Source organism: Poecilia reticulata, linkage group LG11 (assembly GCF_000633615.1).
Source record: "Poecilia reticulata strain Guanapo linkage group LG11, Guppy_female_1.0+MT, whole genome shotgun sequence".
Lineage (NCBI taxonomy): Eukaryota > Metazoa > Chordata > Actinopteri > Cyprinodontiformes > Poeciliidae > Poecilia > Poecilia reticulata.
This window is the reverse complement of record NC_024341.1, coordinates 25,806,414-25,823,486: the sequence shown is the minus strand read 5'-3', so window position 1 is coordinate 25,823,486 and position 17,073 is coordinate 25,806,414. Positions and strand designations below refer to the sequence as shown.

General features: G+C 38.6%; 1 protein-coding gene across 4 annotated transcripts; it reads left to right on the top strand.

Moving 5' to 3' along the window:
* Positions 1-913: 913 nt before the first annotated feature.
* Positions 914-14,909, top strand: rxrba (retinoid x receptor, beta a). Of its 4 annotated transcripts, XM_017307530.1 has the most exons (12): positions 914-1,062; positions 2,415-2,647; positions 2,857-3,010; positions 3,122-3,301; positions 5,298-5,318; positions 7,200-7,360; positions 7,486-7,615; positions 8,840-8,972; positions 10,860-10,895; positions 12,444-12,535; positions 12,670-12,775; positions 12,883-14,909. In XM_017307530.1, the coding sequence occupies exons 1-12, from the start codon at positions 1,047-1,049 to the stop codon at positions 13,028-13,030; spliced, it is 1,410 nt and encodes a 469-aa protein (XP_017163019.1). In that variant the 5' UTR covers positions 914-1,046; the 3' UTR covers positions 13,031-14,909. The 4 variants fall into 4 exon arrangements, with proteins under 4 accessions (XP_017163019.1, XP_017163020.1, XP_017163021.1 ...); XM_017307531.1 differs by lacking the exon at positions 5,298-5,318; XM_017307532.1 differs by lacking the exon at positions 10,860-10,895.
* Positions 14,910-17,073: the final 2,164 nt, after the last annotated feature.

The window sequence follows — 17,073 nt, the reverse complement described above, 5'->3', positions numbered from 1 at the left end:
TTCATCGGCGCAGGGGGAGGAAGAGAGGGAGGGCTGACTGCGAGGCAAAGTGGGGGGAGAGATAGACACACACACGGGGCCTAGTCGCCACATCTTTTCATGCGAAGAAGCTGCGCCGTWAAAMCGTCWGTAATCCGTTTTTATTTGCTATAAATATGCATTTTGATAATTCAGCTAGTAKATATATGAGAGAATGAGCTAGAGGCGGGACTGCCAGGGATAATCCGGTTTGTTCTTGTCTGTCCTATTTTCCTCTGATCCACTTTAGCTATCTAGTTAGCTTGCTGGGGTAGGTGGCTAAACATAGCTAGCTTACCTTGCCAACTTAAAACAGACTCTAATATATTGGTTTCTAAACGTGACAAGAAATATCAACTTTCTTTAAACTGTGTGCCGAGTGCTTTGCGTTTGATTTCGCATTGAAAAATAAGTAAAACAAGTTATTTGTACGTTACAGTCTGATATTTTAAGTTTTCTTGTAACGTTAGCTTGGCTAGTTTACGAGCCCTACCAACTAGCTGTCTCAGAGCAGCAGTGGTTTGTTGCCATCTGTCAGGGCTCCGTCTGGGCTATGTTGCCGTGAGATGTTTGAATCACTGCGATAAACGCASAATGTGTTATGTCAGTAACACGCTGTTGGGTTAATATTGAACTATTACAACCCTGTAATATATCCGGACAGGACGTTCTTGGCACCAGCTGAGCAGCTGGCTGCTTTTCAAAGCCAAACTGTAACGTTACACAAAATGACCAGAAAAAAAAAATCAACAGATTCGCTTTTATGTCTTCTGGCAGCAGCAGATTAAGTAATCGCAACCATTTGCGCAACTGTTTGATTCTGATTGCAGTCACTGAAATGTCWGCCTCTTGTGTTTATTTTTATTTCTTGCTCTTCCTTGTGTTGGAATTCCAGACCCGTTTTTGGTTTCCCAAACCAACTCCGGCCCGGGCCTCAGTCCGCGGTCTCGAGTTTGACAGCGGGCTGTTAGAGACGAAAGAACGCCGGCTTGACGCTGCCAAGCAGCCCCTGCGCCCCAACCACCATCATGGGAGACAGCAGAGGTGAGCAAAAAAGACACATTTCTATTTATTTCCAATGGTTTGTTCACAAGAAACAATATTTRTGTTAATTATTAAATGTTTATACTTGCATACATATTAGCACCTGCAATAAAATCAGCATKAATAGAACCATGGTTATAATAAGACACCCTGGCAACACTTGCTCACTTCTCTAAATTATCGTCCTAAAATAGCAAAGCGAGTTGTAACATGTTTTATTTTTAGCAATAAAAWTTGTCTCAGGAGGTTATTTCGTTTGCCTAAATGTTACAATGTAACATATACAAATGGTTGTTATAAGTTCTTAAAAAATAAAATCTATGTTTGGGTCCAAAGATTTTTTTTAAATATTATGTTTCATTTCTTTAATAGGAGTTGTTTTATAGCAGTGTTTAGAGTTTATTAACTGTCATCTAACATATCTAAGAGCTGTGCATCTTTATTGGTGCATTATGAGTAACTGATAAAACTATAATAGTCAGCTTACAAATGTTATTTATTTCAGTTTATGAGAAATTAACTTCTGAGAGTGTTTTACTTGTTTGTGAGTGAGAGCAGTGTTATAAGGACATTGTCTCGTCAGCTGATTTGTCTTATCTAAAATAAATAAACAGATGAGGCGAAAACCAGCATATGACGGTGACAGTGACATGGTAGCTAGACAGTTAAAGCAGTGACAGTGCAGTCTAGACAGCGACAGATGATAGTGTCAACTTTTTGAAGTGATCATAACAAAAACAGTGGTTGAATTTATCAGTGTCAAGTCTGTCAGTGTTTGTAGAAAACTGACCTACAAAAAAACAGACATTTTCTTTATTTAATACAACATCCAAAGTCAGTCTGACCTCTGGCTGTGTAAAATAAAATAAAAAACTAATAAATTCAATTTGTTGAAATGAAACGTTTTGTTAAATGTTGATTTTTGTTGTCCACTCTAATYCCAAGTGTTGCCAAGTAATTATAATCTTGCCATGTGCCGTTACATTTTTTGTCTGATGTTTAATAAATGCATGTTTGTTTCAGACCTGCAGGGGAAATTGATGTGTCAGTTTGATCTTAAATGCTGTTTTGCAGTTTTTATCTAAAACAGTGTAATTTATAGACCTCAGTAAATCCTCTGAAGGATAACTTCTTTAATCCAAATCAGTTGAATAAAGAAGTGTTTTTCTTTATGTTTTAAAGCTTCAGTTCATGATTTGATATCAAAGTAAAACAGTTAAACCCTCAGTGATTTTCCACACTGTGCATTTTGCTTAAAAACCRTTTAGCTGACAACAGGTTACTGTTGTCTTTTTACGTTGCACAACTGTATGAAACTCTTTTACATTCTCTCTGTTATTTTTTCTCGTCAGATTCTCGCAGTCCAGACAGCTCGTCTGTGTCTTCCCCTCCCTCGGGCCAGCGCTCCCCRCCGCTGGTTCCCTCTGCAGCTTCCATGACTTCACTGCCACCCATCACCACCACAGGGGTCAACAGCCCCATCAGTAGCATTGGTTCACCCTTTTCTGTTATTAGCTCATCACTGGACTCACCCTGCCTTCCTGGCACRCCGTCAGTGGGATATGGCCCAATTAGCAGCCCCCAGGTAAGCTAGGTTGTCAAGAAAAAAAAAAGTATATTCTAATGAAAATCTTTAGTTTAAGATGATGAGCTGACTTTGTTTTACTTTATGATATGAAAATAGGTTGGGACAAAATGGCAAACACAAAGTTTTAAATGGGGGTAAGAGTGGGTGAAGGGTTGATCTTGTTTAACAAACTCAGTTTTTCTTTTGTTTTTTGTCTGTTCTGTTAGATCAACTCAACAGTGACCATGTCAGGGCTCCATGCAGTGAGCAGCTCCGATGATGTGAAACCTCCTCTTGGCTTGAAGCAGCTGTCTTCCCACAGCCCAGGGCCGATGCTTTCCCAGAAACGCCTTTGTTCCATCTGTGGAGACAGATCCTCTGGTCTGTAGGCCTCTTCAGCTCCACTGTTTTAGTGAAACGTGTTTGAAACATTTAAGAAATGTGCAGTTGTTTGACTGACTTTTTCTCTCTATTTCACCGTTTGCCTTTCAGGTAAGCACTATGGCGTCTACAGCTGCGAGGGCTGTAAGGGCTTCTTCAAGAGAACAGTGCGAAAAGACCTAACCTACACCTGTCGGGACAATAAAGACTGCATAGTTGATAAAAGACAGAGGAACCGCTGCCAGTACTGCCGCTACCAGAAATGCCTGGCAATGGGAATGAAGAGAGAAGGTGAGAAAGCATCAACAAGATCCAAAGACATCCATTTATTCCAAAGATAGATGTTCTGTTTCATAAGAAAACAAGCAACAGAAAGGGRCAGGTTTCAAAGAGATCAATAGCTCTCCTTTAAACACTCTGGGTTGGGATGTTCTTTCAGATCCTCTTCAGGTTTTTTGGAWCTGAAGAGAACTTGCAGTTCAATAGAAGAACACATTCTGTGAATGTCTTCCACCCAAAAACCTTTTAAAATCTTCAGCCTTCAACATAGGCAAAGTTTTTTCTGTCCTTAAATTATTTTAGTTTTTTTACTTTGTTCAARGTTTTTAAATAACGAACAAAGTAAATAATCTTTGGGGTAAGGAGAGTCAGGAAGCTGCTGACCGGTCGGTTTTGGGAGTAACAAACACTAATGCTCATTTTTTGAATACATCAGATAAGTTGTGCAAACAGAAAAACCTAAATGTGCAGCAGTTAAACTTGAACAACCCTGACTAGCTCTTTGTACAAGTATAGCTCATAACCATTCTGCTTAAATTAAAGACTCTGTTCTATATAAAACTCTAACTKTGGAGTTACTTGTTAGTGAGTCTATTTCTCTATTTAAATTTTCAAAGTGAACCATAAACGTTCAGACGTGGAACAGACTGAATGATTTACAACATCATTCAAGTTTTTTCTGCAAATCATTTCAGGGCCTTTCATAAGCCAGYCCACCTGAAGTCGTCTGACGGCAGATCTTAAAGTTCAGAGGTTTAGGAACCAGTCAGATTACTGGTGTGTTTTTGTTATGCTAGGATTTCACACTAAGCTACAATTCAATATTTCGTGTAGCTTTATTTGACCTAAATTAATGATACTTTAGCGATGTAAAGTGAAAATGTACAGAAGAAACATTCAAGGCTACTGGTCTCTATAGGAGGTTCTTGCATGTTTTACTYAACTTTCTCTAGTCATTAGTTGTAATATTTGACAATATGTGACACCAATAAAAACAATCAGGGCTTCAAATTATTAAGAAAGCATGTTATAATATATTTGTATTTTGGAGAAGATTTATTTTGGCTGGTGCCTTTTGRTTTTAGTATTGAAACAAGTTGGTTGCAGTTAATTTATCACCTTTTTGCCATTTAAAACATTTTATTCTRCCTTAAACAAGAAGTGTCACTGGATGTATTGCTGGCACAGAGACTTGGCTAACTCTGTTGCTTCTTTGTGATAAAACTTGTGACACAATGTGCAGCCCTAAAAACCTAATATTGCATCAATATTGAAAGTATAGGTTCTTTTTTTATTTCCATCACTGACAGACCTGGTCAATGTTTAGTACCGTCTCTGTCAGGAATACATTTTTCTCACAGTTATTATTTATAATTCAGATTTTCTTTGTATGTTTTAAAATGACAATAATTTGATCTAAAATAGCCCTCCCAGCYGTTGCTGTTATTTAAAAATAATCTGTATCAGATCAGATTATAATTCATCTTTATCTCATTCTGTGCTACTGAAAGACTAGAAACTATCACAGTTTACAGAAACAGCATTTCTGCTGTAATTGTCCTTGCAGCCACAGCAGCTGAAKAATTTTTGAATGGTCTGGTGTAATCTCTGGTCAGTTTGTGGAAAACACTGATTGGTCTGTCTCTACAGCGCTGCTCTCAATTCCTACAGATTACAAAATAATCTGGCAGTGTAGAACGACCCAGGCATCGCTTACATAATCTGTAACTTTTTTTTTTTTTGTTCGGGCTTCGATATTCGTTGTCCGTTTTAGTGCATCTAACTGGACCGATGAGGTGACGTCTATTTGCCTGCTGAATGAGCAGCGTGATGAACAGAGTCGATGATAATCTGAAGGGAGGGGGGGGTGACGTGTTTACAGTAGAGGATGGGAAGAAGGAGAGGGGGATGTGGGGTGGATGAGTCCTATAAACACTAACCCCTTGCCCCCTCTCTTCCTCTTTTGTGTTTCCTCTCGTTCTCTCTCTCCCCCTCCCTCCTTCTGTAGTGGCCAAGATGAACGACAGATGTAAGGAGAAGAGAGAGGGAGGGGGGTGTGGCTGTCTGTATGAGCGATCAAGGCATAGAGGCATTTTGCGCAGCTTGCTGTCGCTTAGAAGGACCTCATTTAAAATAAGTTTCCGTAGCTTAACGCCAGGCCTCAGAGGCAGACCAGAGCAACCCTTGAATGACTTCCATAGGTGTTTTCACCCCTTGTGGACATTCAGCCAAATATACAAACTCTTCTTTAATCATCCCCATTCTTTAAAAAGCTTTTCTCCTCCCATCTGATTGCTGCACAATTAGGGCATATTTCCTGCCGTCAACCACAGAGCCGTTCCACATTTGTTCAGAGGCTAAATGAGACTTTGATGCTTGTGGGGCTGGAAGTATAAATGTTTAATTTCCTGCATTTTTTTTGTTTGTGGTTTGTTGCACAACATTTAATTTTCTCTCTCCATTTCCCAAGTTGATGAGAGCAGATTGTTGTGAAAGCAAATCGTTTTTCTAAAGCGCTTGCCYGAGTAAAGGACGCTTAACTATATTGTTTCCAACAGTAAATAAAGTGACTTTTTTTTTTCTCCTATTGAAAGTGTTTAGCCTGCGATTTCCAGCCTAGGTGRCGCTAGAGAGCTCAGGGCAGCAAAGGATTTCTGTTTTGCAATAAAAACTTACCACACTAAATCAATAACAAACATTACTTTTAGACATTTAACTGATTTAAATTSAAGGGTTTTAGGAGTAATAATTATTTTCAATAATACATAAAACTTCTTGCAATCACTGTTTAAGGAACTTTTTTATTGAAACAGTATTCCTTGGGGATGTAAATCAGGATTTACTCTGAGACTAACGAGCAGATGCAACGTCCTAAATCAAACATTATTTATAAACTGGAGGAAAAAGATTGAAAATGTTTTATTGGTAGCAACAGGGTGAGTCTGGAGGATAAGAATATTAATTTAATGAGTTGGTAGAGGAAAACTCCCTCAACAYCCTTGTTTTATTGCCATTTTTACTGAGTATGTTTATAATAATAATTGTTGCACTGAGGACATTCAAACCATGAACTGCTTTTAGGTTAATGAGGCCAAATGAACAGATTTCAGGTCATTTTATCATCCAGTGACACATTCACAACACATAATTTACCTCATTATGTTTTGGAGGATTTAAATATTTGGACTAATTTAGGGATCAAATAAGATAAACTACCAATATTTTTGTCAGTGGTAAAAATTGTGAACAGCTGGTTTAAACAGTTATTACTGATTTCTATGAAAATGTTTATTTACGGAATAGTAATAATTGACTGACCTGATTAATTTTCAGGTGTGTGATGGATTTGTTGATACTGAAGTTATTTGGCTGCTATGTGACATAATGAGGAATAATTGGTGAAGTGGAGCAATTCCTTGATTATAAATATAAACTCATGTTCMGGAGTTACATGTTCAGTTGTGCTTAATGGTTTTCTTGAACAATATTTTCATTATTTTGCAACCWWATAATTCATGATTTTAATGTTTAATTGTCTCCACTGCAGTTACAGTGGGTCGTTTGAATTAAAATRCAGAGAATACAGAAAAGTAAAAGAAGAGAAATGTTTAATGTTTGACTGACTTTTGCATGTTTTCATGCTGATCTCTTTCATTTCTCTGCTTCTCTTTCTGATGCTTTTCTTCATTAACTTTTTCTTCTCCTTTTCCACACATTCTGTCCATCTTTGAAACCAATGCCCTTCTTTCTGCTGCTTTCATTAATCTTTTATATCCTTCATGTTCTCTGTCCCACCTTCATTCACCTAATCTCCTCATCCTCATCACACTTTCTCTACTTTTCTCACCCTTTTCTCCAATGATGTTGATCCCGTGCTCCTCCTTTCCCGCTCTGATCCCTCGTTCTGCAGCTGTCCAGGAGGAGCGGCAGAGAAACAAGGAGCGCGAAGGCGAGGTGGAGTCGACCAGCGCAGTGAACGAGGAGATGCCGGTGGAGAAGATTTTGGAAGCTGAGATGGCCGTAGAGCAGAAGACRGAGCTTCATGCAGATGGAAGTTCAGGCGGCAGCTCTGTGAGTAMCTACCATGGTAGAAATTAAATCCTGAATTAATWATAMAKTTTWAGRATATTTAAAAATATTCCTAGGAGAATGTTCCTGTGAGTATTAATATAAATCTCCATCTCCATGTACTTCAGCCCAAYGATCCGGTCACCAACATCTGTCAGGCAGCAGACAAGCAGCTCTTCACTCTGGTGGAGTGGGCCAAGAGGATCCCTCACTTCTCTGAGCTTCCTCTGGATGACCAGGTCATCCTGCTGCGCGCAGGTTAGTCTGGGCCACTACTGTAGTGTCATAACTTGATGAGGATTTTATCCTCTGTATCTTAAACCTGTGTCCTGGTCTTAAAATATAACAAACTGGTTTAAATTTGAAATATGCTAATTTACACGGCCAGGCCAAACACATTCATTAATATTTCTCTAAATGCACCAGAATCAGCAGAAAGGCTGTTTTCCATCTGTTGCCCCTGGACAAAATGATGAAACCAAACAAAGGTTGAAATGACATAACTACACAAATKTTGTTAATAGCAAATACAATCAGTGCAAACAGCAACTATAAAACATTACAATTATTATAAAAWGTATAAGAAATCATTAAAACTAATTTAGTCCTTCATCTAGATGACAAAACACAAGACGTCACATGGTGGGATTTGGAGCTGGTTCTTATTTAAAATGTTGGCAAATCTGGTGTGTTATGAACCAATTATTASTTTTTTAAAATGCAACATGTTTCATATGTTGCTTCCTGACCCCACGTTGGTGGTTTTTTGTTTGTTCTTGTATCATATAAGAGGATGAATCGTGTAAATCCAATACAAAATCAGTCCTGATAAACTAAATAATCAGTTTTGAACAAATGTATTTAATAGTGGTTCAACTTTAAAATCTTTTCCACGCAGTCACTTAAAAGGCCTACTATTATTTCACTCTCTCAATCACTTAAGTATGGATGAAACCGTCTCCACTGTGTTCAGACTTTATTTAGAAGACCAACYTGCAGATGTCACAGATTTTATTTYCTATTTTTTGTGTAAAATCATTTTCATAAAATCACCAGTTTGTGCTCACAAACACTGTTGCTAAGTGGAAACAGCRGCCTGCCAGAGAAATAGGTGTTTGTTTGGTATTTTGTGTTCACTTTTAAGAATCTTTGAAGGCCATCTGGACATATTAAAATATTATAAMATTATTAATATACTTGCAAATACTTCATAAATTCCAAAAAGATAAATGCTTTCTGGCAAACCTGCTAGAAAGTCAAGATTCTTTTGTTTATTGTCAACTATAATAAACTAAATTGTAGAATTTAAAGCATTTCATAAGAYTTTGCTGCTTTTAACCTTAAATGACTAAGCTMCTTTTGTTTAAAAATAAGACGGTATTAGAAATGATTATGGTTAAACAGCTCTAGAAATGACTGGAGAAAGAAAGAAAAGAATCTTTAAGACCCAGTTCAGACACTGAGCCGCCGAATCCCCAACAGGCTGGAACGAGCTGCTGATTGCGTCCTTCTCCCATCGCTCCATCTCGGTGAAGGACGGCATTTTGCTGGCCACTGGCCTCCACGTCCACAGGAACAGCGCCCACAGCGCAGGGGTCGGAGCCATATTCGACAGGTAATTTACATRTGCATGGGTAGAAGAAAAAGATGTGCAACATTTAAAAGTTTTTCCCACGATTCTGCAGATATAAAAAAATACAGCTAACTGGAGGGATTTGGCATAATAAGTATATTTTTATTCACAATATTGTTATCCCACACTAAGAGATCAAATTTAATATCCTTCTTTAATTTTACCTTGTAATTTAACAATCATTTGTCTCAATGGTTTTATACTCCTGTTTAGTGTTTAATGCTAAGTTAGGTTATTAATTATTGACTGGGATAAGTTCTTAGGATATTATCTTCTCATCTTTGGTTGGCTGCAACTGCTGTGTTCTGCATTGGCTGAAAGATTCTGCTTGGTTTTATTTTATTATTTTTGTTTTTGTTCTGGCTGTCCGACTTTAGTGCATGCAAGGTGAGGGAGGCTGGTGGTGAATGCTTACCCATGAACATGCATGCACACCCACCCCCGAGTTAGTGGCATAGCACCGACTGTAGAATGTATTAATCCTGTAATCATGGCTGGAGAGTGGAAAGATACTAACAAATGAAGATTTCATWGCAGTTTTCTTAAAATGATTTAATTTTGATTAAAGCGTTGCATCCTGTTATTGTGGTTGTTATAAAGCATGTGTGTGTAAGTTTTTTTGTTTTTGGTATTTTATCTTGATTTGAAGATRTTTTCTAATGATATGAAAACGTATAGTACAGTAGGTAATTTTCTGATGATTACAGCTATAAAGCAAGGCTTAGGTAAAGTACGGCTGTCTCATGTAAAGTGTTAAGAAGCTTTTATATCTGTTACCTGCTTCCATCCATGTATTAGATTCTTATCTGCCTTGATTGAAATGTATTGCTGCAGATGTCCGAACTTCCTAAAAAACATCAAAGTCTGATCACAACGTGTTAATCCACTGTCAATTACACTTTGATTATTKMATWAAAATTAAGCTTTGCTGTAGATTTTAATGGTTTTATGTATATCTGGCTCACTGCAAGTCATTCATTTCCTGCTGATAATTACCTCAAAGCTCAGATCTCCTCCTGCAGCTAGATTATTTTCTATTTGTTATCGTGGATTTAATTAATTATGCATTTATCGATTTAATTTTAACTTTTAACTCTCCATTCATAATGTCTGCAGCGAGTTAGTCATGTGATTCAGGTCTGTTGGAACAGAGACGCATCTGAAGTTTCATTTAAACATTTGATCTAAAGACCAGCGTTATCATCATCTACGCTCTCAAATCTGATCCACCAGATTATAAACAAAACGCAACTTTGAGTCATTTGACGTTTTGTAAACACATCTAGGTCGCATCAAGGCGTCATGTGTGAATTGTTATTAAAGTAATTAAAGRTCATCTAGTGCCTGATGACACACTATTAAGAGCAATAAAAGAAAGAAATAAGTACAACGCCTCCATTTGTCAATTAAAATAATGTTAAATTATTTTCTCTCTTACTWGTTTATAATAAAGCATAGAGCTACATCATATTAAACATTTTAATTTATTCTTATGCAAATCAATAACAGTGAAACATTTGAAACATTTTCACTAGTCAGCGGATTCATCTGTAATTTTCTGRTATTGTTTATTTGAAATATGATATTTATCATAATCTSCTCCTCCGAACTAAAAGATATAGAAACATCACAAGTTTACTTTTTAATTATTTTATAAGCATTTGACCCCAAACAGTTTTCTGGTTTAGGTCCAACAAACATAGCATAAAATCCAGACAATAGATTTCAAATGAGTTCAGTTTTCAAGTGGTGAAGTCACGTCTAAGCATGGACTACRTGTAGAGGTGAAGTGCTCAGCACACAGGCAGAATACTGTAATGACCATCTGTGTAATGACATTGTAATAACACATTGTGATTGAATACACAGGGCGAACAATGCTGAGGTTGGGGCCCTATTTGACAGGTAATCACGCCACTACACAAACACTTCTCTTGAACCCCTCCTCTTTGACTCGATGTGAAAATAAACAGAGAAGCTGAGGCTTTAAAGCTCTTTCTAGATCGTTGCAACAGTTTTGCGATTCCTTGGTACAATATAAAAATCTGAACAGAAACTACTGAAAATGGCTCAGCCTTGTCGTATAGCTAGCTTAACTTTTTTTTTCTTTTTGTGGCTTTTATTGCACTTGAACATTAGAGGAATGTTCTGCCCATCGCCTTTGACATCAGATGCTTTCTGAGACAAAAACAGCAAAACGAAAATGAGTGAATTGGATTTTTTTTTAAGCTTTTGTTTCCAACACAAGTAGTGGAGTCAGAAGATTTGTGTTTGGGTGAGAATGATATTCCAACAGTCCTCAGTTCTTGTATTTACGCTGCTTTACCATGGAGGGTTGTGGACCACCAAATTGTGTTGGCCTGCGTCAGTAAACGCCACCTGTGATTGGACGCACCCATTTCATCACATCAGTAGCATGTGTTTCTCATATGTTCTGACAAAACTCCTCTCTCCTTCTTTTATATCCACTAACTTTCAAACCAAATTAATCTACACTGTCGGTGTGAATATAAACCACTCRTATGGTATTGTACTGGTTACTGTGGTTAGGTGATGCCTGTGAAAATACATTTAACAGTAAACCTTCATYTGGATCTTAGATGATCCATCAGTAAGTAAGCAGAACCTAATTTGCATGACTTTGTTTTTCTTAATTTTTCTTGATGGTTCTTATTTTCGTATTTTTATTACAGGTTATATTTCTGTGAGATGCTGTTAATAAATTCTTACGTTTCTCACAAAGCATGCTAACTCTTTTTGTTTTTACATGTTGATGAACAAGATCGTGTTGAAATRTTGCAAAGACGAGTCAGGTGTTTCAGGCATGTTTTTGAACATCTTGGTTTTTGTGAATTCAGATGTCAGGAGTGGAAAATGAYTCCTAAATTGACTTGTTTTATTTAGTCGAAATTAAATATAAGTAATAACGAACAGAAGTGCTGAAAGCTCAAACTGTAGAAAACCAGCAGCAGTTAAAAATGTTGATCTTTGGATGAAAAACCTGAGTTACAATTTGCTAAATCTGAATATGTGTGTATTTAAAATGGATTTGTGTTACTGTTTCCTCATTGGTTGTGGTCAGTTTCATCGTCTACATTATCAAACTTCACACATTTTCTAGTAGATCTGTATTTAAACAGACCAGCGCTCAGTCAGCCGTTAGGTTTGCCACTCGGGTACAAAAACGTTTTTTTCCCCCTCCTTTATTTTCTTGTGCAGAACCAGCAGTTCAGCCATGCCATACCTAATGTGATAACCATTGAGCAGCAGTTATGAATGATCATGTGGGCCTATGGAGTCTGTTTTTCTTAGAAGTCATTTCCTCTGTGTCTCTTTTAATATTTTGCTCTTTTTCTTTCATTCTCTCCTCTACTTCTGCTCTCTTAATGAATTCCACCATTGTGGCATCCCCCCTGTATGTATCGTCCTACTGCATATCTCCTTTCTCTTCAGGGTTCTGACAGAGCTTGTAAGCAAAATGAGAGATATGCAGATGGACAAGACAGAGCTGGGCTGCCTTCGAGCTATCATTCTCTTTAACCCAGGTAAAGACTGTTGCTTTATCRAAAACCTCGTTAAAACAGTTCAAGGCAGATATTCAGGTTATTTTACATTGACAGGCATCTAAAATAGTTAAATTTGATGTACTGATTGTATATTTTTCCTTTTTTGTTGAAAGATGCCAAGGGTTTGTCCAACTCCAGTGAGGTGGAGCTTCTGCGAGAGAGAGTTTATGCGTCTCTTGAATCGTACTGCAAACAGAAATACCCTGACCAGCAGGGCAGGTGCTGTAAAACTTTAAACATTTTTAGACAAACAGGACATTCATTGTTCAGTAAATTCAGTTTTCCGAGTATCTGATTTTTCATTAACCCATTTGCTCTCCATCCAGGTTTGCCAAGCTCCTCCTCCGACTCCCAGCACTGCGCTCCATCGGTCTGAAGTGCCTGGAGCATCTATTCTTCTTTAAACTGATCGGTGACACGCCCATTGACACCTTTCTGATGGAGATGCTCGAGGCGCCTCACCAGCTGACTTAAGGGAGCAGCGTTCAGACCGGTCAGGATCCGACGCACACCAGGATTACCAACACGGCCTCCAGCCTCTGCTCGCTGGCTCCCCCTGCTGGGCCGCGCTAAACTGCAGCACCCGCTGGTTTAATTCTGCCAGCTCTTACACCCAAACACACACGCGTTTCCCATCACCATACGCTTCATTATGTGTTCACGGACATACAGTCACACACACCTGCAGCTCTCCAAAACTGGATACCTGAACTGAAAACAATCTAACAAATACACAGAAAGAGCTTGAAGTTAATAATTGCTAATGCTCACACAAACACACACGCATGGATTTTTACTATTGTTTCCCATCCTCAGTTTTCTTCTACAGGAGTGTCGACTTGAGAAATGATCCCACACATACAAGAAAAAATATCTTAATTTAAATTAGACGTTAGTTTTCACATCTTCATCTCACAGTGGGATTTTGCTTCTGCATAACTGGTGATTTTCTTTTCTTTTCACTTTGGTTACTTACAGTTGCTGCTCGCTGCACCTCTGTCTCTTACATTCATAACTAGCTGGTTAGTTATTTGTATGATTTTAGCTGAAGATCAGGTGCAAAGCATTTGAATCAACTGTCCAGCGTCGAAACAAAAAACCTCCTTTTAAGGACTTGAAAACACATCATCAAAGCGATTTTATTCAATCGGGTAAACATAGAAATATTGGGGTTTTTTTAAATAGTCATGCTGAAACTTRTTTGAGTTTCTATTTTGAAGTACTGTACTCATGAAATGAGCGCTTTTTAAGGCATTGAAATCCAGGAAAAGGGGGCTGGATGTGCTTTGTTTAACAAGCGAAGCCCCTCCAACCCTGATGCGCACAGCGGGCTTTGTAAGAAAAGAAGAATGACTTGAATAATTTGTTTCTTTTATTTTTAAGTTGAGATTTTATCTCTACTCCGCCAGATGTTTGGCATTTTAAGAYGCTTGAAGCCTACAGGAAGTAAAGCTTCAYGCAAAGATAAAAGTATTGTTTTCTCTTTTATCTTCTGTTCCCCAAACCAGTCCCCCTTTTCTTCTCTTTTCTTCTTTTCTTCTCTTCTCTTTTCTGGTGGTCATTTATGCACTTTTGTGAGTTGTAACTGTGTAAATGTTCCTGTTCCCTAAAAATGACCATCTCTTCCCAAACACCTAAGATGAACTTGAAGGTACTAAGTGTAGGGTTTTCTCATTATTGCATACTGATATGTTTAACCCGGTGAATGATTGCTGAGTTTCGGTGCAGATGTTAGTGAAGCAGTCTTGCGGTTAAACATTTTGTCCGGCAATCATGATGWGAGTCTCTCCTAACGACCAGCACAGATTTTATCCAGTGGCCACGAAAGAGGAAATCATTCTCTGTGCCCTGAAAGTAATCATGTGGATAATTGGACAGCTTGTATCAGAGTGTGTGGCCTTCTGGTCAGCAAGTCATCGAGGAAATAAATGTGTCTGACATTTGACTGTTGAAGTGACCTTGGACTGCACACTTAGGATGTTTGAATTGAATTGATGTGACTCCACTCTACTCTGTTCTTATGTGGAAACAAGGTGCTGAAATCTTTGCAACTAAGCATCAGTAGAGTTGGGAAATGATATTAGAAGCTGGAATGATGTGACAGTGGAAAAAGTTGATTTAATCTCACCTGATCTCATCGACTGCGGCGCGTCTGCAGATCCAACGGTTTAAATGTGGTCCACAAACAATGAATGAATTACAGAGGATCTCTTGAGTCGTGTTGCAATAATGTAATCCCTTTCTGCTCCACAGTATAATGGAAATCCTACACCTACTACCGGTGGATTTGGACGTTTTGCTGTGTGTTGGCTTGAATCTTTTTGTACCATAGCTGTAAATAATACCAAAAAAACGAACAGAGAAGTCATGCAGAAACGATGACCTGCTCACACTTGTGAAATACGTGGCTTCAAGAAATTTAAAGCTCTATTTTTTGCTGTTTATGAAACATCACGTTTTTATCTCTTGAAATCACGAAACATGAAACTGACCAGGGCCAAAACCACACCTCATTGCTGCTTTTTTGCACCAGCTTCTGCCAGTTTATTCCTGTCGTTCCCAGTAACTGATTGGCTGGACTTTTTTTTTTTTTTTTAATCTTTTTTTGTTGACATTAGCTCTTGACATCTACTGTGATTGAAATTTGTGAAGAACCGAATCGGTGAAAAAGTCAAATGCAGCTACAAAGTGTTTAGAAGAAAACCCTCCACACACCCTTGAATGTGAGCAATACTGGGAAACACAGATTTACTTCGCTCTCTGGCAGTCATGTATTTAAATTTTTAAAAAGTGTTGATATTCTAAAGTATATTTARCCGCCTCCTTAGCCAACATTTAATAGAAGTGAGARCATTTTGCTGTGTCATTCTAGTGAAGAGRTACAGCTGTCTTCTTCCAGGTGCTAAATCATCCATGGTCTTTTAAAGACCTGCACATTCACATCAATGCAAATACAGTATGCAAGAACACCGACAAATCAACCATCCATCCTCCCACTCTGTTAGATTTATTCTGACCTCCATCGGCTTTGTTGTAGATTTTAAGTTGTGGAAAATGATTTCCAGCTACGTTCTAGTAGAGTTTGGCTCTGCCCGTCAGAGTCAGACCCGGTTTTAGAGACAAGCGTAGGAAGCTGCAGGGTTTTGCCAWCTGGAGACGTTGTGAGCGTCCAGCCCAGCAGATGACCCTGGTGTTCCTCAGAGATGGGGTTCGGCCCCCASGTCGGTGTGATGCTGCGGCTGACCTGTGAGACAGGTGATTTATTTCAATCATGGGARAAAGTTGGTGTAACTTTAACCTTGTTTCAGTTTCCTTCCATCTCTGCATATGTTTGGTCAAATTAGTAGCGTTTCTATTATTTGTGGAAAAAGTCAGCTTTTTATGCAACGTTGCTGACTCGGATTGTTGGCAAAAGGAAAGCGAGATGAAGGTGGACTTATGATTTAGGTGACCTTCCGGTGTCTGCCAGCCTTTTTTACTGTGTAGTATAGAATCAGTGCTTTAGTGGTGTGAGAATATGAGCTGATGCAGGTTTTGAGTGAGACTGATTCTGTAGCTGCTGAGCTTTTAGATCTGTGATCTAGATTAGAAACAGTCGGACCGAGGAACCCACAACGAGCGTCTCTTTATTTCTCCTCTCCTTGTACCTCAGTGGTGAAGCTGACTGTTGGATACCTGCTTGCATGAGTTCTCTCCTCTGACCGTTTGAAACTTTTCCTTTTGGAGCTTCCTCTCTCGAATGTTTGAGCCTTCTGCTACTGCACAGCGTTTGTAACCAGGGATGAAAACAGCTGAAGGCAAACTATTTAACATGACTCAGATGATTAAACGGTTATTCTGCATTATGTTTCTGTCTGCTACATATTAATTAGGAGTAATTTACGTTTCTCATCCCTCCATACGACATGTTTGTTTTGCTTTCTGTATTTTTTTTTGTTATCTAGCTGAGAGCTTAGCTTTGAGTGATTATAATCATACAGTGATAAAAGCTATAGACTCAGTGCAGGTTCTTAAGCTAAGTTTCTTCCAGCTTTGCTGAGCAAGAAAACGCTTTAGCAGAGCTGGTGGTTGAGCGTTTATAAAACAATGTGCGGCCATGTTTTTATGCATTTGTTCATTAATCTGCAGCTACATGTTTTAACTGGCAGAAACTGTAACTTTGGCTGTGATGTGCTGAGSGTTGTTGAGTGAAATAGGGGGTTGTTGGAAGAATATTTGAATTTTTAAGCCGGTATGTTGACCTGAAGCTTTATTACAACAACCCAACCTCCTGGAGTCGTTTTGCCCCATCTCAGCTGCCGTAGCTAGAACCTAACATTTTCACTCACCCGCTTCGACTTCGCTTGGGAATAAGTAGACTTGCAGCTTAARCCTCTGGTTGTTGGACTGCTTGAGGATGTGAAGCTTTTTCTTTGACGGGAAAGTGTAGAGAAGAGGATTCAGAGCCGCGTGTCCCTCTTTGCTTACGTTACTTGACGGCAGAGCTGCGACGATCCGCGATCACCGCGTGAGACCGC